Source organism: Halyomorpha halys, unplaced genomic scaffold (assembly GCF_000696795.3).
Source record: "Halyomorpha halys isolate HHAL.00 unplaced genomic scaffold, Hhal_1.1 Scaffold702.1, whole genome shotgun sequence".
In the NCBI taxonomy this organism is placed as follows: domain Eukaryota; kingdom Metazoa; phylum Arthropoda; class Insecta; order Hemiptera; family Pentatomidae; genus Halyomorpha; species Halyomorpha halys.
In genome coordinates, this window is record NW_027109550.1 from 517,097 (window position 1) to 543,752 (window position 26,656).

Below are 26,656 nucleotides of genomic sequence, written 5' to 3' on the forward strand. Positions count from 1 at the left end.
ATTCTCTGATGGGGTCAGTAGACGCGTCAGAAGAAGAGACAATTGTACACAAATTAGTGTACAAATAAACAGAAAATGTATTGAATATACGAAAAAAAATCGGAATATGGATTAATTGATTTTAGGAAGATGGTCAAAAAGGTATACAAAATCTTTTTTTCAGTCATCAATGTTTCGACCCACTATGCAGGGTTTTATCAGGGTTATGTGAACAAGATATAAATATTGTAAACCATGATAAGACAAAAAGAGTCCTTTGCATGTTTGTAACATAGTGGGCAGTTTAATAAATATTTTTTCAGCTACTTTGTTTGGCGTTTTTTTACCGGCATCTAGACGATACAACTATAATATAAAAAAATTGATATAAATATTTCTATCTTTAACGAATACATTTCAAAATCGATATCATGCTACTTTGAGTTCGCTGTATAAACTAGGTCAGGTGACAGGGTTTTTTATTATTATTTTTTTAATAGACATCTTCTTAATAGTGTAACGAGAACAACCCATCAGTTATCTAGTATAAACAGAACACAGGAACCAAAAATATAATGGGTCGGCCTTTCTAAATATAAATTGTATTCAGTGACACTAAGTATAAATAAAAGCTAGACAAATAAAAATAAAAGACGATGGAAGTTTCAATTCCATTCAATGAAATTGATGACAATTGACAATTATAAATTCGTAAGGAGAGCAGTAATCAACGGTACCTCCTCCAGGAGAAGAAGATTCTTCAACCATCTCCTCTTCAGCCTTCTAAAGGCCTTATTGGCAGGATTGTTGTGCCCATGGCAATAATAAGAGTGAAATTAAAAAATAAATAAATTATACAAAAGTACTTTTAATTCGTAAAAAAAATTAATTAAACGCAAACATGACTAATTTTTATTCTTCGGAAAATGGCACATTTTTTGAAAAAAGGTGAGTTTTTATCCATGAAAATGGCCAATTTTTAAAATCTCATAATTTATTTTTCGAAGTGTTGAGAAGTAGTTTAACGCCATTGTGACAAGCTAGTACTAGTTTTAATTCTAAATTCACAATAGATTCTTTCGTGTAATTCTGATGTAAATAAATGTGAGTAAAAACTGATGCAAATTAGGATAAAAAAGCGATCTATTCACAAGATTTTTTTTTATTACATTAGGTACATCAGTGATTCTTACCAACTAAATAACAATAAAAAAATGTAGAGGCTATAAGTCTCAAAAATTGTTAAATTATTATTACAAAATGTACAAATTTTCCCTTGCGGAAAAAATATTTTTCATAAAAACTTATAATGGAGTTTCCAAAAGTTTTTGAAATTTTTGGGCATTTTGAATTTAGGCCTACCGCTTGTCGTATTGAAGACAATGTTGGATAAGCTGTCCAGATCAAACATAGCTTTGTTGTTGTTTTTGTTCATAATCACTGGCAATTTGGCTGCATCTAACTTTTCTTTAACTTCACGTATTTTTGTCTCTTCCGCCGATTCGTCGACTTCGTAATCGTGTGTGATATCTTGATTTATCTGCGAGTCGTCATAATTCTTATAAGCATTTTCTATTTCCTTTTCTGACAATTCCCCCTCTTCGTCGTAATTTGCTTCTTCTTCAGACTCTGTAAGAGGTCTTTTCTTCTTCTTAGATCCTTTTTCTTTCTTCTTTTTGGAATACTTGATTATTATCGGAGCGTCCTCGATGTGATGGAAATGCTTGTGTTTCTTACTGTACATGTTGGGGTACTTGTGTTTGATAATTGAAGGGATCGTGAGGCGGAAGGATTCCGGATCGAAACCTTTGGGTGGATTGTGATGAACGTGCTTCAGCTGATCGTAAAAATGGTGGTGGTGATGTTCTTCTTCCTCTTCTTCTGACGATTCTTCTTCTTTGGACTTTTCAGGTTGTTTCTCAGGTCGCATTTCGGGTCGTTTTTCTGCACTGGCTTCTGTAGACGATCCTGGGAGCGCATAACCAGGAAATTGATGTATCTCTTTGATCTTGAACGTTTCTACAAGCCTTGGTTTTTCTGTTGGTTTGAAAGTAACTGGTTTATGAGTCGTCCCTCTCACAGGAGTGTAGTCGTGGTTTTTGGAAACGGCTAGATTGTAAGCTGGGGGTTTTGGTTTGACTGATCTCTCGTCTTCAGAAGGATCCCTGTATCCGTGTATGTCGTAAACGTCATCTTCCCCACTCTGCTCAGGCGATTTCTCTTTAGACTCACTGTCGCTGTAGTCAGAAGAAGGACTAGGGAAGTCTTCGCTGCTGAAGAATGAATCCATAAAAGATACGGGAACTAATTTGTTTTTCTCTTTGCTCTTGAAAAGTGGTTTAGTAATGGGTTTAGCGATGTCGTCGAAATCTTCGTCAAAGGGATCTATATCGAGGAAAGAGTCCATGCCCCTCATGAGAAGGCTCAGCTCGTCTCCTTTGACCTGAGGGATCTCCTTACTGGAAGGGTAGTAGTAGTCGAGAAGAGGTGGAGGCGCAGGATGGGTTCTGATCAGGTAGTTGTAACTCGCAGGAGCAGCTACGAGAGGAGGTGCTCGCTTCTTTCTCCCTTTTCCAGAAGTCTTCTCACTCTTACTAACACTGTTCTTGATCCTGCCGATCCCGATCGGAATGAGAGGTCTGTTGGTTCCATTGATGATATACTTAGAAATGTCTGGCCTTTTTATGACAATGTCAATAGGATTTTTTGCAGCTTGCAATGTGTCGTTCCCAGGGGCCGGAGTCGAACCAGAATCTGCAAGTTGCGTTTGATTATTGACAGGCGTCGGTTCGTCGCTGATTGATACAGTTTTGTTTCCAAATTTCGTGACAGCAGTCACAGTTGAAGTTTTCATCTTTTTAGTCCTAGGGTCGATCAGCTGAAATTCATGCGCATTGGTTATTTTATAAGATTAAATTACATAATTCTGGATAACCACACATTATTACTTATGGAGAGAAATGTAAGTAATTTAATATAAAATTTAAATTATATTTATAAAAATAGATCAAAAAGTTTTTGTAACTCTAATCTTCAACGTTCCCCCCATCCCAATTTCACATTTATCCTTAAAATGTAATAAATTTTAAATTGGTAAGGATAGAATTGTTCTGGGCTCTTAACCACCTATAATCTAATGAGTGTGGATTATACACAACACGCATCTTATTTAATGAATGAAATATAGAATTGATCTGGAAAAATATAAGGATGAATAATAATAATTTTAAAAAATCTAATTAATATGTAGGGAAAGGTGAAGCTACAATTTGTTGCTTTTAATTTTGTCTATCATTCTATAGTTTTGTATTTTTTATTTTCAAAAATATCAACATAATTTATATTTTCTTATAAGGCTGAATCAAAAACAACAAAACTTTTCAATTTTAATTAGTCTTTTTATGTTTTTCCAACATTTGATACTGTGGTGATTCTTATAAATGAATGAATTTTCTTAATTACATATATTTTTAAAAGTTTTATTTTTTCTTGTTTTTTTTTTTATTCTTTCTAAAATGCCAAAGATATGAAACTTTATTTCTGCTTACCCAGATTTATTGTTGTTTTGACTCTATTATATAAAAATATTTGCAACTAATCAGACTGAAAAACGTTTTAGAGGTTATAATTTTAAAGAGTATTTCCTATTTTAGAAGGTTAAGGGCATTAATAACAGGCCCTTATTATTTATATTCTTGTATTTAATTATGTTTGTGCAACTATTGTTTGTTTTGTTTTTCAATCTTTTGTTTTCCTTGTTTTATACAGAAAAAAAGCAGATTAAATAAATGTTTTGTCATGTATATTTTCCTCACTATCAATGTGTATACACTTTCTATCAAATAAGTTTGATTTTTTTATACATATTTTGTTTTATAAAATAATTCTGTTCATACCAGACATTTGCAGCTCCTATTATTAGTTCTCATATCATCCAAGAGATGAATCTGCTGATCTCATTAGTTATTACAATGACTATTGAAAATTTTCTTTATAAATCAATAAATCTATTTATATTCAACCTCACTGATGTAAATACAAATTTTATAAATTCATTAATAAATTAATCTTATATTTAATAATTCTTTTTTGTTTTTATATAGTACTTGTTCTATATGTCACTTTTTATCATCACTTTGAGCATTTGTGCAGGAATTTTCCAATAGTTTCCAACTCTTAATGCTAAATGACCAAATCTGTATTTATAACAACAGTGATTAGACCATTGATAGATACAATATTTTACTTTATTAAAATGATAAGAGAGCACGGTGGCACTGTAGTAAGGCACAATGCTACTAAATCCAAGGACCTGGGTTAAAATCCGGTTCGGCAGAAAATTGTTTTCTATTACACTATAGTTGTGTAGCAAACCCTGTGGGTTCTGGAGCCCTCCCCAACTACATAAATTGGGTACCCTAAGTAAATAAACAGTATTTCCTTACTAATTACTGAACCCCTGTACCTTCATGGATTGTAACGGTACAGATTTTTACTAAATGTTTTAATGTAATTTAAATTTTTTTTTGTGATGAATTGTCTTTCTGGGAGTAGATAGAACTATAGATTCTACAATCAAACTTGCCTAATACATGAAAACTAATTCAAGTTTATAAACTTGAAGTTATATTTTTGTTTGAAAATACATCCCAATTTGTAGGAACAATCAAGGAAATCAATAAAAAATGATTTTTTTCGCAAAAAAATATGATTTTGGATTTTCAAAAAGGTTTTTACTGGTTTCCATAAATGTAAAAATTGAAAAATGGGAGTTGGACTTAAAATCCCATTCCCCTTGGACTTGAAACTCCATTTTCCTGTCTAACAGATTAATTGTGAATTCCATTATGAACCTCACCATTCCATCTATTTTTCACCATTTTATGTCAGTATTTATTAAACATAGTTTATAAAATAAAGTACATTTTTTATTAACATATTTAACTTTTCTTACTTTTTCTCCATAAGTAAACAACAACTGAAACATTGAAATGCCACAATCATAATGCATTTTTTTTTAATTGAAATTAAAATGTGATCATGAAGTTTCCAAAATTTTAAATTTTAAAAAAATAAGTAGACAACTTTCAGGTCTCTATTTCTTTTGGTTTTTTTTTGGTCTATTTAAAAAATATTAAAGATTAACATCAGATTTGGTATCGAATATTTACTTTAATAAAACAGTTATAAGCACATAAACTAATAGCCTAACATTTAAATATAATTCCTTATAAATCTTATTAAACAAGTTGATTCCAGGAATAATAATTAAAAAATAAAATTTTGTTTGTTCATCTAAAGTCCAATCACTTTGCATATTTTTTATTCATATTATATCATTCAATACCATCTTATTTCAATCCTAACCATCTGAGCAGTATGAAGTAGTATTAAAGTTCTACAATTGATTGAAGCATTTCAATTCATCAATTGTTTCTTAAAACCTTAAGTAAGACATCAATTCAATATTAAAAGCCGATTGAACGTACTTATAAGAAAAGTAATAGGCAAAAGCACTTCTAATAATCTACTTCAAGCGTGTAGCTAACATTTCTCTCTTTATAATATCGGCATCTAATTTGTAATTGTAATATCTATGTACAGGGTATTATTGACTAATTTTACCTGCAACTGAAAAACAAAAATAAAACTTTTTTAAAAATAACTATACAAAATAATATATATCGTCAAAATGAGACATTTACTTACCATTGAAGATGAGAGGATTCTATAACGCTGAAAGTCTAATACACATTATTTACATTCAATACTACATTGTACATTTTTTAATCAGCATTTGCAATAGCAATTTGGAAAATATAGGTACGTACACTTGTGAACTGAACCGTTTGTGAGCAATTAATGGATAGCTCACGGAAATTATTCACCTGCATAACAAACTTACAACCAAAAAATAAGAAAGTAACGAATTAATTGTGAACCACTAAAAGTCAGATTATTAGAACTTCAGATTTTATTTTTAGTTAATTTAAGTTTAACAGAAAAAAATGAATGATAAATTAGATATTCTCTAACCCTTTGTAAATAATAAATAACTCTCGAACTGGCCATAACTTATTTTTGTGAGAAAAAATAAAGAACCATAATAATTGTGATCAATTACATGTTCTTAATCAGTTAAATGTTCTTAATATTGTAAGCTTGTATCTTTTTCTTTATAGTTCCTTATTCTTTTGATTATTTATTTATTTTTTAATGTAATTCTATATCCTCCCTTATTCTTTCTCGCTTTGACTATAGATGCTCAGTATAAGGTGATAATAATATTTGCTGAACATGAGGCTGAAAACATTTTCCTATCTTTTATTGTTATTCCATGTAAGGTTAGTTTTTTTTCTAGTATCTTAAGACAATACCTTCCTATTCCAATCCTCAAGACCAAAAAATCTTCCTACATAATTGACCTTCTCACCTTTTGTTTATACATCCACTTGTAAAATACTATATCTCATTGTTTGGAAAATCATTCATCATTCTAACTACCTGATTTAAGAATTTCTTATCCATACCAATTTATATAACCTCATCCCTAAATTCATTCTAGCATCAATTATATCTATCCATCTCTTTGATTATCAATTTTCCTGATATTTTAAAATAATAAATAGAAATTCAAGCTCTTATAAATATACTCTTTATTATTTTTTTTCATCTCATTTTCTATATTATTTATAAAGTTATTATTGTTTTATTTAATTCAGTTAAAATCAACATAAAGCAGCCTGACAAATGCAACTCAAATTGTTATTCCCAGGAGACCGAGTACCCTAGAATAAAGATAGATTTTTCATTTCATCCATGTTTGAGTTTCCAAAGAAAATATTTGTTTTCACAGTTATCATCCAGTTCTAATAAATTTTTTATGTAGTTTGTAAATGGTTCAGTTAACAAATATAAACATACCATAAGAGTTTTCTTGTGGATCAAGCAATTCAAATACTACACGCAATAGTTGTAATTGTTTTATTGAGCATATACAACATGCACTTAATTTACAGGCCTACCATAATAATATAATAAAATAAAATGATAAACTTAATTTAAGTTATTAATAAACAATCATAATTATATAAATATGACAGTAAACATTGAATGATTTTAATTACTTTTTAACATAAATCCTTACCTCAGAACTAAACTATCTCAAATGCATTTTTTTAATTATTTGAGTTTTTTTTTTAATTAAATAAATTTATTATTAAAAATAGATTTTATATGGTAATGAATGTCAGGATAATTTAACTCTGAGGAACAGAAATTTTGAACACCAATCATAGAATCTTGTATATCACAAAATTCCTCATCATTTCATGATTCCTATAATCATTTCACACCGCTAAACAATACGCCGCTGTAATGAAGTATTTTAAACTGAGGAGTGCTGTCAGTAAAATAATAAACAAAAATAAGCGAAACTGATTTTATTTGTGCTGATGTTTTGGCCTAAATTTCAGGCCTAAGGCTGGAAAACAAAAAAAAATGAGACAACATTCATAAAAAAACAAAAAAAGGCAGAACAAGAAATTAAAAGATAATAAATGATACTAAAATAAAATAAAATGTAATGTTGAAAAGGTACAATTTAGACAAAAAGATAACGAACATTGAAAATATTGGAAAAATAAAAAATAATTTGTATCATTTATTACATTCCTGATATCTTGTTACACTTTTTTTTTTCACTATATTATGGTTCTAATCTCATTTTATTTAAATTTTTAGTACTTATGAAGACCTGAAATTTAGGCTGAAACTTTAACACAAATATAAAAAGTTTCACTTGTGTTTATAATCACTCAGTCCATACCTCCTGTCCTTTTTTTTAACTGAATTGAAAAAAATCATAATTTGTATGAAGAAGTACAAAATCGTGACTTTAGCTTTCATTTTAGAAATAAATATTACTAAATGATTTTAATAATTTTTCAACTTTTGTTTGGAAATATGCATTTAAAAATTAAAAATAGTTGGAAAAATAAATTCTCTCCAATAATTTTAATATTTTGGGAATGTTTTTTGTTTAAAACATAGAAGTAACTACAAACATTTTTATTATTTTGAATTAATTTTAAGTCAGGGTGTGAGGTATGGAGATACAAAAGATTAAATATCCAAATTTAAAAATTTTATGTTTTGATAATTGGATGGGTAATTAATTCAGCATATCATGAAATGCTATGATTATACCATTGGCCTTCTATATATATATATCTAACTTATTCTAATAATACTCATCAAAGATTTGAGATTTTAAAGAAGAACAATAGTGCTATTGATATCTTTTATTAAATATAATCAGGTATTTTAGTAACCAAACAGTCGAACATGGTAACTTCAGTTATCCTAAACTGTGTTTTTCATTTTGATTGTATATTAAAATTTAAATATAATAAAATAATATATACAAATTACATGCTGATAACTAAAATAGAGAGGCCTGTACATTAGTGAGGATTGATAATCGATATTCCTGAACTGTCATCATTGGAAAAATAAGGATTTTTCAGAAATTTTTGAAAATGTCACACTACCGCGACAGTAAAAGCTACACTGAACAAACTTTAAACCAGTAATAAAAAAAACCTATATAACTGAAGCAAATAAAATTATTTAATCAGACAATTTTTGATAATAATATTCTCTTAAAAGGCTTAAAGACATAAATCTATGTCATTGGTAACCATAAGAGTAATGTAGAATAAAACAAAACTTTATTTGTTCCTATCATTCACAATTGTGTATTGCTATTGTAGATAGTCAGTTTATTCAGAAGTTTCTTGTTTCTCTTAGGAATATCATATATCATATTCATGATTTCACATTTACATGCTTAGTTATGTGAGTATTACTCTTATTTATGTGAAATTTAGCCTCAATATTTTTTATTACTGTTTTATGCTATTATTCAAAGATTCAAAAACTAAGGCTTTATTCTATCAAATACCAATGATTCACTAACCAGTCAATATTTTGTCAATTCTGGTATCATTATTACAGAAAATAAGATCACAGGTAGCACAACTCACATAACATTCAAATAAATTAATTCTTGATTATTTATTAGGAAGAGTTTTTTAATATATGAGGTGTTCATTCATAAAAAATAGTAACAGAAATATTTTATGAATTGAAGTTTTAGGCATTACTGGCTTTTTTAGGGTTGAGTTCATAAATTGTTGAAGGAATCTTTATGAAATTTATTTTCTTAAGAGAATGGTGTTGATATTAAGTAACTGTAAGTGACTCCTTGTTGAAGATAAAACATAGTAAATAAAAAAAATTAAACATTATAAAAGTTTTTATTTTTTCAGTTACCATGTTTTAAAACAGAATGCAACATATGTTTGAATGTGGAGGTGAAATTCTTCCTACAAAGTTTTTTATATAAAACGTTTATTAATTTTTAGAATGCTTTGGGGTCTTGACTTTTTGTAATTACATTTTTTTCAAGCTTGATGATGCATCATTAATGTAATCTAACCTAAATAAATTGTAATTAAGTTTGACAAATGGTTGTTGGTGAGGGGCAAAAATTCCAACAATTTTTAAAAATTAACACAGGTTTTAATAAAAACCTCCATCAGAAGAAATCTACCTCAATTTTCAAAGATATAGTACAAAAGAATTTGAAGTAGTTAATCAAGGATGTAAATAATTTTTTTTTAAATTCAATGATATTACAGCTGAGGATATTATAACATAGTATGTGGCAAAGGACATCATCAATAAAACAAAATAAGAGACAGAAAATGTTTGACCTGACCTGCCCGATTTGAAAATAGTAACATACTAGTTTCATTCATCCATACTATTTCCATTCATTAGTAACATACTATATTTATTCTAACCCATGATTCAATTATATCAATTGATTTAAATTGACATGTTTGTATTTATTTATGAGCAAGTTCACCATTTATGTGTATAATTTTCTCCTCAGTGTAAGCATACATATAAAGATATCAAGACAGAGTTAAAAATAAATTAAGATTAAAAAAGAAAGATTGTTTCATCATTAAAATTTTCATTAGTACTATTTCAATTTCACTTAAACATTATTGCTGAAATTAGCCAATAAATTGAAAAATTTACAATAAGAAATATTCTACAACTATAACATTTTGTTTTAATATGTTTAAAAGGCTTCAATAAGAAATTTTTTTTTTCTTTCAATTTTCCACAAAACAAATTAAGTGAATATCGAATATCAATCCTCGATACATACATTTTAACACATAATTAATAAATTAAAAACTTTATTGGCACTTTATTTGATATGAAGGTAACAAAAACTAAATAGAATGTTCAAGTTCCAAAAAGGAATAAGAGAAGGCGATCTGATATTTACAAATAAGGAAACTGAGCAGTCTACCATCTTGTAAGGAAACTTGGTAACTATATGGCAGCTGGATTATGGCAATATTTACAAGTGGCTGGTGCGTTTTCTACTTTTTTTTCCCAAATAGTTGGTAACCTTGACTTACTTCATTCCCGTAATCGGCCCATTTAGTCAGGTCCATGCTGGGTAAGATCCCACTTCGGCACGGGACCCTTGGATTACTGGAATAAAATAAAAAATATGAATATTGTCCAACAATAATAATGCTGTAGAATACCTGAAAGGTCACTTCCAATATTAGTGATCACTGGCATCCTTCTATACCTAAATTCACATGCACAGCCTTGGCACAATCCCCTAATTGAAAGTCCAAAAACTTTACATACTCTCTTGATCCATTGCAATGCAGTTAACTCATTATACTAACAGAGTATATACATGCTACAGTACTTGCTCCGTAATTAAAGTGTGTGTTATCTTCTAAATTTTCCAATGGACACATCTTTTTCCGGATCAGTTATTTATATGAATTCAAAAGAGACTTGCAAAACTTCATGATTTTCCCTTTTTAATCAAGAAAAATTTGAAATATTAAAAGTCTTTTGAACATATATTTACATAATACATAACAATAAAATATATATATATACATTTTCAAAATGAACATTAACTTACCCAGGACACAAAGTTAATTTGAAGCCTTTCTGGTTACATTTCAGTTTTACTTTGTGTTAACGTATATTTGAATTAAATTAAAAAACAAAATTAAATTAATCTTTTAACATAAAGAAAACTTGATTTTTTATTTATATTTGAACTTATATTTATAGTTAGGGTGCAAATATACCTGATATTAAAAAAGTCTTTAACATGCTGATTATGAGATAAGTTGTAGTTCGCATATTTATCAGTTTATTTTTCAATTAATTCATTAGTTATCTTGTAGTCAGCAGTCAATAAGTTGAAAAAAAAAATTAATCTTCTAAAAATTTTTAATGATCTATATTTTTCCCATAAATGTTAGTGAACTCATTTTATAAATCCTTTATAAATTGCAGCATATAAATTAATGGAAGATAAATAAAAATTACTTACATTTCGTAATCAGGAAGAACCATAGGATATACTTGAATTGAATCTATCAAATCTGTATTGTCACAGAGTATCCTCGATAATTTGATTTTTCTGATTTCTCGAAGTTGTTCTGTAAAATATTATTAGGTTCATAAACAAATTTCTAATTTATATAACAAATTTATTAAAAACCAATTTTATTCTGGCAAAATGTTTTCTGGGTTATCGATTAAAGTATTGAAGTACCTGGGGTAAAGGATGATGGCTGGTTAGGCAGCTCATACCAGAACCTATCCCCTCGCCTCAGAAAGCTCATTTGAGTAGCGATGACACAGGCAAAAGTGGGTCCAATCATGCTTCCGGGCAGTGGCTTCTCTGAGACTCCTCCGGACCATAAGTCTACATCCATTGTATGCCTGCCAATTAGCAAGTTTAGAATAAAAAAATAAATAAGCATATATTTTTGTTAAATCCCCATTACTTCACCATATTAAGGGAGATAGATAAAAGCAGCATAAGTCACAAAATGGTTGAAATATATCAGGAATTTTAAAAGCTTTACAGTTCCTTTAAGCTACACTGAAAAACAAATTTATTGGTGAAAAAATCATGTCGATTTCAAAATCTTCCACAGCTTTGAAAAATTGACCTATTTCAGTTATTTTCTAAAAAAAATTATTTATTGAATAAATTAAATGGTTATTTAATGAAACACAATTATTTCATAAAATAATTGGGTAATCAAATCATTATTTGTTGAAATAATATCAATCATGTAACTGTGTGTATTTATTTTTAGAAATAATCATTTACTGGAATAAAGTAATGAATTTTTGGAATAATGTTTGAAAACTAAAGAAAAACTACATTATGTAGAGATAGTTTACAAATATTGCTGGAAATATTGTAGCTACTACTATCGTGTATACTGTATAATAGTTGCTATTATAAAGGTGTTGTATCTACTGTTATGGGAGTATCACCGCACAGGGTCTGGTGTGGTACCTGATAGAACATGTAGCAGTAGAGATTACTGTCATATTAATACCAGTTTACATTCTGACACTTTACAGTCACTGCACTGGCTATCACAGCCACTGCCATGTTTGTAAACAGTATGATAGTTCTCCTTATATCAGTATACAAGTTAATGATAATATTTATTGTCTGAGTGGCAATTATCAAATTGTAGAATTGGCAGTAGTTTCACTGCTGCTGTACAAAAAAAGTTATGTGAAACCTAGTGTGACAATACAGTCATGATAGTAAATACTATCATGATAGCATCAGTATCATGATGGCATCATACAGTATACATCATGGCAGCAGCCAGGACAGTTAATGCAATGGTTGGAAACTATCTCCATCTAATGTAATTTATCTCCAGTTTTCATGAATTTAAACTTTATTTCAGATATATATTGCTTTATTTCAATGAATGATTTTCTTTAAAAAAAAAAAAAAAAAAATGCAGGCAGTTTTGATCCAGATTATTTCATGAGATCACCTTCTTATGTATTATGAAAGTATACCAAAAATGTCTTTTACAAATAAAAGTTGAAGAAAACAGTACTTATTAATATAATTATCTGATGATTTTTGGTTTACAGACTCCCCCCTTGCATAAAAATAAATGAAGTTTCATTGTCACTTTTTTTTGGCATAACCTTAGATTTTTCAATCTAAGGACTTTTTAAAGGCCTTTTTACTGAAGGAAAAAAAAGGACAGGATTGTGAAGACATTGTTCTTATATTTTTGTTTCAATATCGTAACCAATTAGCTCTAAAAATATGGATCAGAATTTTTGAACATACAGAAATATTAGGAACTATGATTGTGGAAATGGTTTCGTAATTTTTACAAAGGAAAGACTTTTTTAAATTGAATTAATAATGAAATCAGTTAGTTCTTTATATACATAATAACTTATTAAATTTGAATCATTACTGGAATATCTGCATATATCTGTGAACAGTCGTATTGGGCATAGAACCAAATAAGTCCTGGAAGTCTTCTCCATTGTGTAGTCCACAGAACTTCCTGCAATTAGCACATTTTCAATTGTTTAAAAAATGCTTCAAATCACAAACTTAAAAAATAAAAAAAATGAATAAAGTAATCACAATTTAAAAAAGTACCAAAAGGCAGAATTGAATTATAAACAAGCATGCATCTATAGTATATAAAATATCCAAATACCTGTAAAACATGAATCCTGGTATTCCGAATTCTCTTCCTCTCTGCATGTTAAATGCTACAAGATCCAATCCAAAATGATGTCCAGGTTTTTTTAGTAAGTGATTTGTTACCTATTGATGCCAGAGGTAGGAATATATGTGTCCATTAAATATAAAAAAATGATAATGAGAAATAAAATAATTATAAAAAAATAAATAAATATAATGATGATTACTCTAAAATCTTAAGAATAATAAAAATGTTGAAATAAGTTACCTCTTGAGTAATGGAGTCGTCCATAGCTTGCGCTACCTGATTCATCAAACCCATCAGATACTCATCCATTACACCCGCTCTATACAAATCATAAGGCCTTCGAATGAGATCAGATAACCTTTTTGATGCTGAAAAATATTAAATGAAAAATGTGTTTAAAATTTAAAAAAAAAGAAATTCTGAGGAGGTTGTATTTTTTTTTCATAGATGAATTGATTTACAAAGATTAGGCTCATTTATAAAACCAAAAAATTCTACCTAACTTATATTTTACTTTTAAAAAATTAAAATTAAGCCAATCAAACAAGTTAGAATTAAATTAATGGTTTCCAACTGGTAGTCTATTTAAGTCTTGGGAATGATCCATCTGAGAATTTGGTTGCACATATTTTGTGAAGACTTCTTGATAGAACTGGTTTATTGTTTACTTTTCTTGAGGTTTGGGTGTTGTAAGTTAGTAAGTGAGCTGTCTGGTTAGTACCAAGAATGATGATACACAAAAAGAATAAAATGCACTAATTTTTTTTACAAAATTTATTACTTGTGCAATGAAAAATTTATGATGATATTTTAAATTTTTTTCATTACTTTTTTAGTTAGTGATATAAATTATAAATTACTTATTGTGCACACAACTATTACAAAGTTTTACATCAACATAATGAAATCTTTACTAATCTTACCGATAAATTTGTGGGCTTTGCTCCATCTCTCGACAGCCGTAGGAAGAAGTGAATGTCCAAATCTAAAAGCTGCAGAAGCAAATGCATCAATTATGTTTGGATTAATAGTTGGATCATAACCGTCCCAGTAACCCTATAAATAAATTAAATTAAACATAATTATAATTTATATTATTATAAATGTATAGATGACAGTGTCAATAGTTAGGTAAAATTATACATCTTTTTCAAGCAAGATTCCAAACTTTTCCATAACTTCTTTTCCAAGAATGATGGGTAGGAACTCATTGAAAGTTATGTGCTGTATCTCAGCGATCACTATCCTTCTTGCTTCCTGCAGACAAAATAAAATTATTATAATTTTACTGAACTATCATTTCCCAACAAAAATTATTAATTTTATAATTTGAAACTGAGGATTTACAGCTGCATGAAAAGATAATGCTATGTTTAAAAATTTTGTTAAAACAATCTAGATTAGAGTATATTTTTGAAATATTTATTTTTGAAATTCATTCTTTGCTTTTGATCAATTAAAATAAAATTCTATTAATATAAGAAGAAATTAGATGTAGGTGTTATGCTACAAACATACAGATCTGAAGGAAATTAAATGTAATGTTTATTTATTCCTATTATAGACTAGAAAAGTGAATTTTTAATTTCCGAAATTTTCCATAGTTCAAGATTTAAAAAAATTAAGCAAGATTTTGATTAGAAAAGAATATCTGGAATATTATTCAAAGCAAAAATCTCTATTTTTCCAAAAATTTCATCCATTCATGTCTTGATATTGAGAAATTGTCTTTCTTTACTTCCTGTAATAAGCAAACAGTTAAAATAACTTTCTTTCTTTTTTTTTTTTTCAAACACCTCATGTCTGACTATAAGAAAAAAAAAATGTCTGTCCTCTTGAAGATTATTATGAAGGTGGTTACATCACTAATGAACAAAGCGGGTTCAGCTTTTCCTATGTTGTATCAATTTTACTAACAGTTGGTAAATTATAAAAAAATCTCTATTTTATGAAATATAATTCATATACATAATAATAATAATATAAATTTAAACAAAATATTCTCTATTTAACGTGGATTGAGACTTTTGAAAAGATCAACAATATTTAATTATGATCTAATATTTAGTGACATTTCTTGTGTATTTGATGATCAAGGATAAACAAATTTTTAAATGTCAAAATGAAAATAATTACTCATAAATAGGAAAATTTTAAATAGTAGCTATTTTTGTGAAAATTCCTTCCTATTAATATCTGTCTTTTTACATTCTTGAGTCCAGATGGATTATTTCAGTGAGATAGTGAAAATAAAATGCCCTAAAGTAGAGTTCATTATAAAATATTTTAATTGAACATAAAACATAGAATTATGGATAGGTATCGAAGTAACAATTTAATTTCTGGTATGGTATAAAAAACTAATATTTATTTAAAAAGAAATATAAACACTCAAAGAGAGGTGTTTATTTGTTAAAATGGTAATTTAATTTTTTACTTTGTTTACTTGTCTTAGCTTTCTTGAATTGTCAGTAATATTACAGTGAAGTAAATAATTAGAACAAAATTATTGTCCTTAATATTTAGGACTATATTATTTATTAATATAGAATTAAATATCATGTTTGAAATTTGAAAATTCTAAATTTCTGAAACATAATAGGAATATTTAATATATGTACATGGTTTGTTGATATATAAAAGACTTGTATGTTTCTTCCCCTAGTTGCTTATTAAATATAATAATAATTATAATGTTAAATATAATATTTAATAGTATTATATCTTCACAACATATAGGAATTTATAGAAATTAAATCTTATTGCTACTTTACCTGATAAAGTGTCTCGTCATCCCAGTGAGGGTTGACCTGGGCTAGGGCCCTAGCCAGTCTGTTGTGTTCACGAGCCATGATTGTATGCATACAAGCCAACACGAGTTGTTCGTTAACTCTGATTTCACCTAAAAATAAAATTACAATAGAAAATGATCATTTTATTGTATTTTTTTGGCTGCTTTAGTGATTACTTGTTTATTTATTATGATAAATCTGTGGTTGGTAGAGCAACAACAACAAATGCCCAATTACAAATCTAGAAAAATAAATCTGAAAACTGAAACAAAAGGTTTTCAAAATCAAAGATGGATATATTGCTATATTGGGGGGCACGGTAGAAGTGTGGTAACTTGCCTACCAACCCGAAGGTTACGAGATCGAGTCCTCGGCTCTACCTGGGATTTTTTCAAGCATATAAATATGCAATACTCACTCACAATCTCCCCCCCCCCGGAAAAAAAAAATAGATGTGGGAGTGATGAACCCACCCTATGAAAACCTTGTCATGAGACGTGTGATGTATTTCCTACGTACATTGTGCGAGACCTTGGACCTCTATGGTCTGTCCCGCCAATAATAATAATAGTAATAATAATATATTGCTATATTACAAAAATACAATAGTTTCTGGATTTTCTGAGACAATAGTCTTTACAAATACAAGTTTAATCTTTGACAGAAAAGTTACCTAAACAACTAAAATCCTCTAAAAATATAAATTGGTTATTGCTACTCCAGAAATAAAATACAAACAATAAGTTTATGTTTGGTTACTGATTCTACTTAAGAAAATATACATTATTTATATATTTTTTGTTTGTAAGTCTGTGATTAAATACATTTTAACTATTTAAAATTTTAATTATTTCAATAGAATCAATAGCTTACAGTAAGTTAAACTTACGTAATGAGAAATATATTAATTTCAGATTTGGAAAAGTTTTTAAACATTTTATGGTAAAAAAAAAAAATAAAAAGAACATTGACAATGGAAATAAATCTTTCTATCCTCAGAGATTACTATTATCTACTTAAGCACATTGGTGGGTTGTAAGGAATATTGAAAGTCTATGAAATATTAGATAAGTTAGAAAAAACAGAACTGTGGAAGAGCAGAGGAATGGTTAAATATTGGAAGTGTGAGGATATCCTTATCTAAGATGCCAAGGAGCAGTAGTTGCATACTTTCAAACCTGAAAAAAACTAAATATTCTTCTGACAATACATCTACATACTTGTAGTGAGTTTACATAGGTAGATGCAAGGAGCTTTTTGTAGGGTGACATATGCATGGGATAGAACGTAGTTGCAAGAAGCCATAAAATAAAGTGGATCTCTCCCGACTACTGTATCAAGATTTATTGTACATAGAAAATAACTCAACAACTTCTATAAGTAGATATGAAAATATATTACATATTTTAGGATATGTAGTATAACAAGATAGGGTTATTTTTGTAAAAAAGTATTTTTTTTTAAATTTCTTAAGTGTATAAAATGAATTAGTATTTTATTAAATATGATCATGATTTTTTCTATCAGTGTATTAATGATATGAGACATGAAATAAAATTTAATAATTCTAAAAATATAACCAAACAATTTTTCAATAGTCGAATTGTTTCAAAACAATCATTGTATCTCATTGAATAATTTTAACTAATAAATTTGAAAACTTCTATAACCATTAACTGAAAAAAGTTTAAATATCTAAAAAAGGAACAGACTATTTTCCTTGAAGGGATACTTTAGAGAGTGTCACTATAGGGATATAGCTCTTGTGGCTATCCTGTATTGAGATAAAAACACTATTTTTAAATCAATATTATTAATTTTTATTTTCAATTACATTTTATACATAAATAAAAATATTAAATTCTTTATTTTATTTCCTAGGAAGTTTATTTTTTATATAGTAAGATGTTGAAATAAAAGGAGACTTCCTCTAGAACATTATCAATACTTTATATTTACTTTACTTTACTTATATTTACTACAACCTTTTGGAGTGTTTCCCCCATCTTCTAGCATAACTATTGCGATAGCTAGTGATAAGAATATATAAAATTTATAAAAATAAGAAATATAGTAGTTTTTATAGTTACTATGCTAATTACTAAAACTCTAACTCACCATCATTCAGTGAAATTGTCAATGAAGACAAAATTTCTTAAAGAAAATGGATATATTTGATTATAAGGAATAATGTACTATAACATGGCTAAACACTCTGCAATATTATTAAAGTAAATATAAAGCATTGATAATATTCTAAAGGAAATCTCTTTTCACCTCAACACTTTAGTATATAAAAAATATTTCATTTATAAAAAGTACTTAATACACTTCTTTTTACATCAGTAACAAGAAGTGTATTAAAAGTGTACTCTTATTAGATTTCATAATGTATATTTTAATATGTAATCATTTCTGACACATTTTGTTGATTATTATGAAGTGAATATTAAAATAATATTACAAAAAAAAAAAAACTCACCAGCTTCAAAGCAGTACTCTGTGTTGTTGGCTCTTGTACACCCTTCTTCTGGAATATCAACTTTCAACGGGAGAAGATCTTTTAAACCAAATTCTTGGAAAACTGGGTTCATTCTCAATAATCCTCCATAGCCAGTACGTAAATGCCTGTAATAAATAATTTTAATCAGGACAAATATCATAATAATATGATAGTACCTTTATCATCCATGTTTTGATAAACTTGAAAAAAAAATATATAAATTTCTCTTTTATTGAATTGCATTATTAATTTACAAAAATTCTTTTGAATTTTTCTTTTTAATAGATATGTCTCGATACATATTGTAGTGTCTCAGATCACTGTTTAGAAATAGAATTAATCAATTATTGACAATTATCAGGTTTAAAATAAGTAAGGGGCTTAATATTGGGTTGGAATAATTAGAGGTATTTACGTTTATTATATTGGTAAAATTTCTTAATTGATTAAATTTAGATATAAATAAGAAATTTAGAGGTATTTACGTTTATTATATTGGTAAAATTTCTTAATTGACTAAATTTAGATATAAATAAGAAATTTAGAGGTGAGCTAATATAAAACCATGACGATAAAATAAACATTTAATTTGACTTTTTATTTCATAGAGTGCTTAAATATTATGTGGTTATGACTAGTCAGATTTTATTTATTTGATAACATTATGTATGAAGTTTATACTAAATTCCATTGATGGACACAATCTAAAATTTCATCTGTAAGCAGTTTGATTTATACTATTAATGAGGCATATATAAAAATAATAAAGTTGGGAAGTGTTAGATGTGCTGGACATCAAGCGTGAATGAGAAAAATTAAGCCCGATTAGATTAATTAAATAATAAGATTAATTAAACCTGAAATAGTTAGAAAAGCTCTATCTAAAGTTTTGTAGACAGACTCAATTTGAATAGCTTGTTGGAATTGATAATCAGAACTAGGCTACAAAAGATCCAGTTAGATTGTAGTTCATTGTGAGATATTAAAATACAAATATTGTTTACATGAATAAAATAGTTAAAGTTATAACAAAAGTTCCATTGATATATTTTTAGAAAATAGATAATATTTTACCTAGAGAATTCTTCAGTAACACCATACACTGTGTTTCCATCGATGACTCCAGTCAGAGTATTGAAAGGCACTCTTGATCCTAAAAAATAAAAATAAATAGCTATATAAAAGAGAATATTTTGGCATAAAATCAAAATTATTCACTTAGTAAATTGTTACAAATATGTTTTTAAATTTACAATTGAATTTCTTCCAAAATCAGTTAAATAACGGTTAAATAATAACTGAATAAATAACTGTTAATAACGTGTAAAATTATAACTGATTATGGAAAAAATCCTTTCACCTCATGTTCATCTAATATAAACACTGTCTAAGAAAAAAATAAAGAAAAATTGGTAAATGGATTTGTTGATTTTGGAATGCTACATCTCATATGGAATGCAACTTTTTATGTGTGTGTTTTATAAGCTATATTAATAATTTTTTTGTTGACAGCATAGGTTTACTTTAGGCTGTATAAATATATAATATTGTAACAGTGGAACAACGTGCTTTGGCAATATGTTTGTGAAATTAAAATTTTAGAAAAATTATTGATCTATCTTATAAAACAATTTCGCAAAAATTTTTGGTTCCTTATTGCTTATGTTAAAATAATTAATCCTAATATAAAAAAAAAGTTTTACCAAGTCGACAGTTAGGCCTAACAGCAGGGAATGACCTAACGAAGTCCTGACATTTGACGCCATGCTTGGCATAAAAGTAATCATCATCTGGAATGGTAATTTCCATGCAGTATGGATGCTTGAGATGTGCAGGCCTATTACAGCACTCCTCTGGTTCGTTCTTTGTAAAGCGATCTGAAAAGAAGCACCAATAAAAAAAGGAAAATGACAATGATAGTCAAAGGTGCAACCAAATAATGAACCCACAATGAATGATTTTATACTGTTGAATGTGTTTCACTGTTGAAATGTCTACATTAAACAGTATAAAATGAGTTATATTTTTTATTACACCACTGAAATCCACCTCATAAAAGATGATTAATTTTGGATAACTTTCAACTGAACCATCAGAGGGGTAAAGTGAACTTAAAAAAAAAGTGGTAATGTCAATTAAAAGATACGTATAAAATGAGTTATATTTTTTATTAAACCACCGAAATCCATCTCATAAAAGATGATTCATTTTGGATAACTTTCAACTGAACCATCAGAGTGGTAAAGAAAACTTAAAAAAAAAGTGGTAATCCCAATCAAACGATAAAATACAAAATAAAAAGTCCAAAAAATACCCATATTAGGTTGTTACAAAACTCTGAACATAAAATATATTTTATTTAAAACATCGTAAAATCTACACATTAAAATTATTTTCTTAAAAATAGGTCATCATCTATTCTGCTACTGTAACCGTGTGCTAACCCTGTGTGTTCGGTAGCTCTTCAGGGTCCACCTAACCTTATATAGTGGATACTTGTATACTTTATTGGGGAAAAATCTGGCAGTCAAACTTAATTCTGGCCAAATCACTTCCTTGCACAACAGTTGGTTTAGTGACAGTACTTCCTTACAAAGTGCTGAACCTCTGACCCTTCATTGGTTGAAGGAGTTAAGATTTATTTTTTTTAAAGGATTATTATTTAAGGATTGGAATTTTTGCGTTTTTACAAATTATTTTCTATAAGTTCTATACACATTTGTATGCTTCTAAGGAACATTTCTTGACATTTCTAACAATTTTAAACAAAATTTATTTAACATATTTTTAAATATTTCACAATTTTTACTTATTCTTGTTATAGGTATATAGTTTACTCTATTTTCCCTTTTCAATTTATCAATTTTAGATGATAATTCTTAAGTGGTAGCAAATGGACCCTGACTGGAGTGATTTAGAAACATCCACCTCTGAAGAACTTCATTGGTTTGATAGATTGAAGGTCATTTTGAAAGATGCTGTTTCCAGAATTGAACTGCCAGAGCCAAAATGTTGGCATGTTATGTTGCACCTACTTATTGGTGCTCCTAAAGGAAAAATTTATTTGGCTGGTACCTTTGCGTAGCGCTGGGCTGCACCACAGTTAAAAAAAAAAAAAAAAAAAATTGGTGATCCTAGGGAGTAGTGGCATGCGCAGCCCCAGCGCACTGCCCCACTGCTCCCGCACCCCGTATGCCAGAGATGGCAAGGGAGGGGGATATAAAAAAAAAAAAAAAAAAAAAAAAAAAAAAAAAAAAAAAAAAGGTACCTTTGCGTTCAGCCTTACTTTCCAGTAATATTACTAGAATAGGTTGAAACAGTTGGTAGGCATAATCAAATAATGGGTTAATCAAAGTAATCACTGATGTATTCATTTTTTACTTCAGAGTCAAACAAAGTTTAAAATGGAAATTTTAATGAACTAATGAACAAAACGTTTTGTAACAAAGTATTTATAAGTATTTGAATATACAATTACAATATCTAAGCCTTTTATAGATTCATTTATCAACATTTATAACAAATAAAATATTTTTATACAGTTTAAAAAAAAAAATTCTTTACCAAGAGGTGTTCCTGTTAGGGTAAAATCGTGGTCCATGAACTGACCCCAAGCTACAACCATGACAGTACCAGCATGGTCATGGAAGCCTTCATCTGGATGGATCGTTCTAGACACTATCCTAGGTAGAGGCAACTGGGTTCCTAAGATACCTTCTCTTGGTGCGCCCATACCATCAGAAAACATAGGAGCCATCAACCTGAAATAAGTTAGATGAGTTTAAAATTAGACATATATTACATACATTTTCACACCAGTGACCACAGGATAATGTGCAAACTATTTTTTTTTTTATTACTTCTATTTTATATTTTATTTTTAAGCACCTCCTATAGTCTCTTCTTCTTGATAACATATTGGTTTGTAGGACACTCCAATACTTTATTTCGAGAAAACAAACAAATCATATTATCTGACCTGAGTTAGAGTAGTTTTTGAAATAAACAACTCAATTCTTGAGAGATAATAGAGAGCCATGGTAGCCATAATAGAGGATGAAATTATGTTTTGTGGCTTAGGTAAGCAGTCCACAACGTGGGTGTAAAATAAAAAATAAAAAAAATTAATATTCAAATAGAAAATATTTTTTAATTTTCCTATATTTTTAACCGTTCTAAGAATGGTGACGTTTTAATATTTTTGTAGCTCAAAAAAGAACCTGAGAAATTTTATAGACCAACATGTGTGCCGCTACATTTTTCTAATCCAAAAACGGTAACGAGGTCAAAAATGTCTTGAAACCGTGGGCTTATGTTAAATCTATTTAAATAAATAAAAAAATAAATAATGTTTTAAAAAATTCATGATAAAGTAATTAATCAGTAAATAAAAAGGGCTCTTGTTTATTTATTGGTAGTTTAAAATTAAAAATACACGTAGTTCTTTGAACTAATTCCAAATAGACTATGCTAAAAGGAACGGTTCTTTAAAATGAAGGACTTTCCTCATCTTTGCTATGCCAAAATCACAAAATATAGCACCAGTTAAAATTATGGACATTGCATAAGAATGACAATTACAGATTTGATCGAGAGGTGAATTATTTTGCAAAGGGCTTTTTTCGTTCAACTAAAGTTTTATTAGCACGTGTGCATTACGATTTTACAATCTTTCTATCTTGAAGAGTATATAAAAGCTAATATGATGTAATTTAGTTCCTCAGTTTTACAATTAAAAGACAAAAAAATTAAAAGAGTACAAAACAAAATACTTATTTCTTATTTTCTACCATGGAAAACATATAAAAATAATCGAGTACCTTTGGAAGGGCGCGTTGGTGCCACCCCAAGAAGGGTTGTTCATGTTGTTGCAGAGGCCGTCGTGCCTACGATACTTGCCCGGGTGACAGGTGACATCAGAGAGGTAGGCAGGGCAGACTTCCTGTATCATAGTCCTCGAAGTGTCCATCTGTGGTAGGCCTTTCTCTATGTCTTCCACGCTCATACCGTACCTGAAAACATAACCGAAGTTATTCTTTTTCTTAAAACTTTTGACAAAGAGATGTCTAAATTTTTTTAAATAGTTCAGAGATAAGATATAAGATAAGAAGTTGAAACTTGGATTTAATCGGACAGAAGAAAGTTTTTCTTAAAGAACCGGTTTTTTAAAAATTTATTTATTGATATTTACAACTGTATAAAAAAATATAACAAGTAAATTTGATTATAATGACATAATGATATGATACAGGATGTAGAGAAACTATCCAGTAGTAGAACTCTAACAACAGCTTACAATATAAGGTCACGAGGTCATCTTCTTTTCAGGCACCTCGGAGGATTGCCAGGAATGGAAGAGGAAGCAAGGTTAGAAACTAGTGGGTTTGGGTTGTTAGGGAGTTTATTATGGAAGGAAAAATATCGGGTTCGGGCTAGATCGGTTACATAAGGAACATTTAGGCCTTTATGGATGCTTTTATTAGTAAAAAAAATAAGGAGCATTGAGAGAAAATAAGTGGAACGGAGAACGGTGTTATGTAGGTGAGGAACAGGATGGCTTTTCGAGGAAGAAGTTTAAGGATGTGGGATTTAAAGAACCGAAAAGTAGCCTTTCTCAAGAGTACGTTTTAGGTTGGGTAAAATGAAAATAAAAATGTTCAAATTTTGCAGAAAATTTCATCTTTTTTTTTTGTATACAATATTTAACTAAGACCTGACACAAACGTTCCGGTATACCGGTGAGGTAAACCTACACAGGAAAACTGAAGCATATTTCCCAGGCGCTGCAGGCAAAACTGCACTGACATTGCGGTTTGAGTAGAGCACACATGTTCCGTTATACCAGTAATGTTTATCTGTATAGATTTACCTGACAGGTATATCAGGTAATGTGTGTGACGGGCCTGAGGATGACTAAGTTAATTTAATTTTTAGGGGAAGAAAGAGTATCATCAAAGTGTATGTGTATCATGAATATGTATCAAACTTATAGTGCTTATCAAAGTTCATTAAAGATGGGGGAAGTACATATTTTTGAATGATAAAAGGAATTGTCAATCTAATAAAAATGGATGTAAATTGGAATTTTTTAAAACATACAATTGTATTTAAAATTAATAATATGAAATATTTGTGAAGAAACTTCCCATTGGCTGCCCTCCGATAACCTTTCTACATTAGGAGGCATCAGAACCATCTCCCGTTCCCCATCCCGGAGGATAATCAGGAATTGAAGAGGATGCAAGGTTAGAAACATATGAATTTGAGTGATTAGGGAGTTTATCATGGAAGCATTGATATATGGTTACATATGGAACATTGAGGTCCCTATGGATGATTTTATGAATGTAATATTCAAAACATAATCCTCCCAGGTACGTTTACATAAAAAGAAGAAAAATCTAAAATAAGATTATATTTAAAAGTTTTTTTAATCATTTATTTATTGTTATTTACAACTGTGTAACATATATACAAGTAAATTTGCTGTAGGTGAGATAGTGACATGATACAAACATGTGGAGAATCTACCCATTGATAGAACTCCAATAACATTTCTAGAGAAGATCCCGAGGCCATCTTCTTTTCAGACGTCTAGGAGGATTATTAGGTAATGAAGGAGAAGCCAGGTTAGAAACAAGTGGATTTGGGTGGTTGAGAAGTCATCATGGAAGGAATAGTATCTGGTTCTGGCCAAATCGGGAACATACGGGACATTGAGGTGACTGATGACTTGATTTGAGACAAAGTAAGGAGCATTAAGAATTTTACGAAGGATTTAGGACTGTAAGGATTGGATTTGGGAGGAATTTGATGGCTTAGTGGAGCCCCAAAGCTCAACTCCGTATCTCCAGATAGGCCTTATAATAGTCATGTTGATCAGTCTTTTGTAATGGATTGGCAATTTAGACAGTTTCTAGTAAATGTTGTAACAGTCGAAATCGAGGAGGAGTTTCTTGTCTTTTCAGTCTTGTATGAGGATTTCATGTCAGTCGTTTGTCGAGATGAGTCCTACATATCATTTAAAGTTAAACTTCGTAAAATATTGTGCGCACTTACCACATATCACCTTACATGTTCCCTACGAATGAGGGATCTGATACAAAAAGGAATAAGGAATCACTAAAATTCTTAAAGTATCTCATGATAAGAAACCAATAAGACTAAGATTAGTACGATATGATGCTGTTGAAGAAAATTAATAATATACGTATCACCATAATAATAATCACCAGAGTCCCAGATATAGCAATAGGAAGTCTAAAGCAAAATGGAGCAGACTGCGTAATAAGGGAAATTGTTTATAAAACCAACAGAAAAAAATGAAGAGAAATGTTATCTCTAGATACACTAGCAGTGACACCTTATTTTGGAGATAGAAAGTAACTTTAAACCACAAGGGAAAAGAACTATAGAAAATTATCTGGTCTTTAACGATGGAAATTCGTGGTAAGTGGTATGAGTGAACGCGTAACAGGCGTTCAACCAAATATAAGGTTCTAAAAATTACTAAAAGTTTCTGGTGTGTCTACTCGCATGATTTTCGAATGCAATGGAAATTACAAGAATTTTTAGTTATATCTTAGTCAATATTGGTTCAATTGAGAAGTTTTATTAATTTTGTCATGTTTAAATTTACCTTTTTAAAATTTAAATGAGGAGAAGATGGTTGGGGGTGCGGTCAATGAAACACAAATAAGTATGACTAACTTATTTGTGTTTCATTGACCGCA

At 29.0% G+C, this 26,656-nt stretch overlaps 2 protein-coding genes across 2 annotated transcripts in view; both read right to left on the reverse strand.

The window, feature by feature from the left end:
• Positions 1–480: 480 nt before the first annotated feature.
• On the reverse strand, positions 481–5,934 carry LOC106685488 (uncharacterized). The gene is made up of 2 exons (XM_014428194.2): positions 5,469–5,934; positions 481–2,857 (listed from the first exon to the last, which is right to left on the reverse strand). The coding sequence occupies exon 2, from the start codon at positions 2,831–2,833 to the stop codon at positions 1,274–1,276; it is 1,560 nt and encodes a 519-aa protein (XP_014283680.1). The 5' UTR covers positions 2,834–2,857; positions 5,469–5,934; the 3' UTR covers positions 481–1,273.
• A 1,015-nt stretch (positions 5,935–6,949) lies between these two features.
• Positions 6,950–26,656, reverse strand: part of LOC106685490 (peroxidase) — a 163,716-nt gene continuing 144,009 nt past the window's right edge. Inside the window, exons 5-18 of the mRNA XM_014428196.2 lie at positions 23,744–23,935; positions 22,488–22,684; positions 20,627–20,800; positions 19,998–20,076; positions 18,903–19,048; positions 16,403–16,530; positions 14,772–14,885; positions 14,552–14,684; positions 13,869–13,996; positions 13,614–13,723; positions 13,362–13,454; positions 11,660–11,829; positions 11,435–11,543; positions 6,950–10,560 (exon numbers count right to left, since the gene is read on the reverse strand). Of these exons, the coding sequence (XP_014283682.1) occupies positions 10,446–10,560; positions 11,435–11,543; positions 11,660–11,829; positions 13,362–13,454; positions 13,614–13,723; positions 13,869–13,996; positions 14,552–14,684; positions 14,772–14,885; positions 16,403–16,530; positions 18,903–19,048; positions 19,998–20,076; positions 20,627–20,800; positions 22,488–22,684; positions 23,744–23,935 (1,888 nt within the window). The 3' untranslated portion in view covers positions 6,950–10,445. The remainder of the gene's footprint in view (positions 10,561–11,434; positions 11,544–11,659; positions 11,830–13,361; positions 13,455–13,613; positions 13,724–13,868; positions 13,997–14,551; positions 14,685–14,771; positions 14,886–16,402; positions 16,531–18,902; positions 19,049–19,997; positions 20,077–20,626; positions 20,801–22,487; positions 22,685–23,743; positions 23,936–26,656) is intronic.

What these genes read in the sequence shown, in the direction of transcription:
- LOC106685488 (XM_014428194.2), bottom strand. Translation starts at nt 2,833, where the DNA reads ATGAAAACTTCAACTGTGACTGCTGTCACGAAATTTGGAAACAAAACT.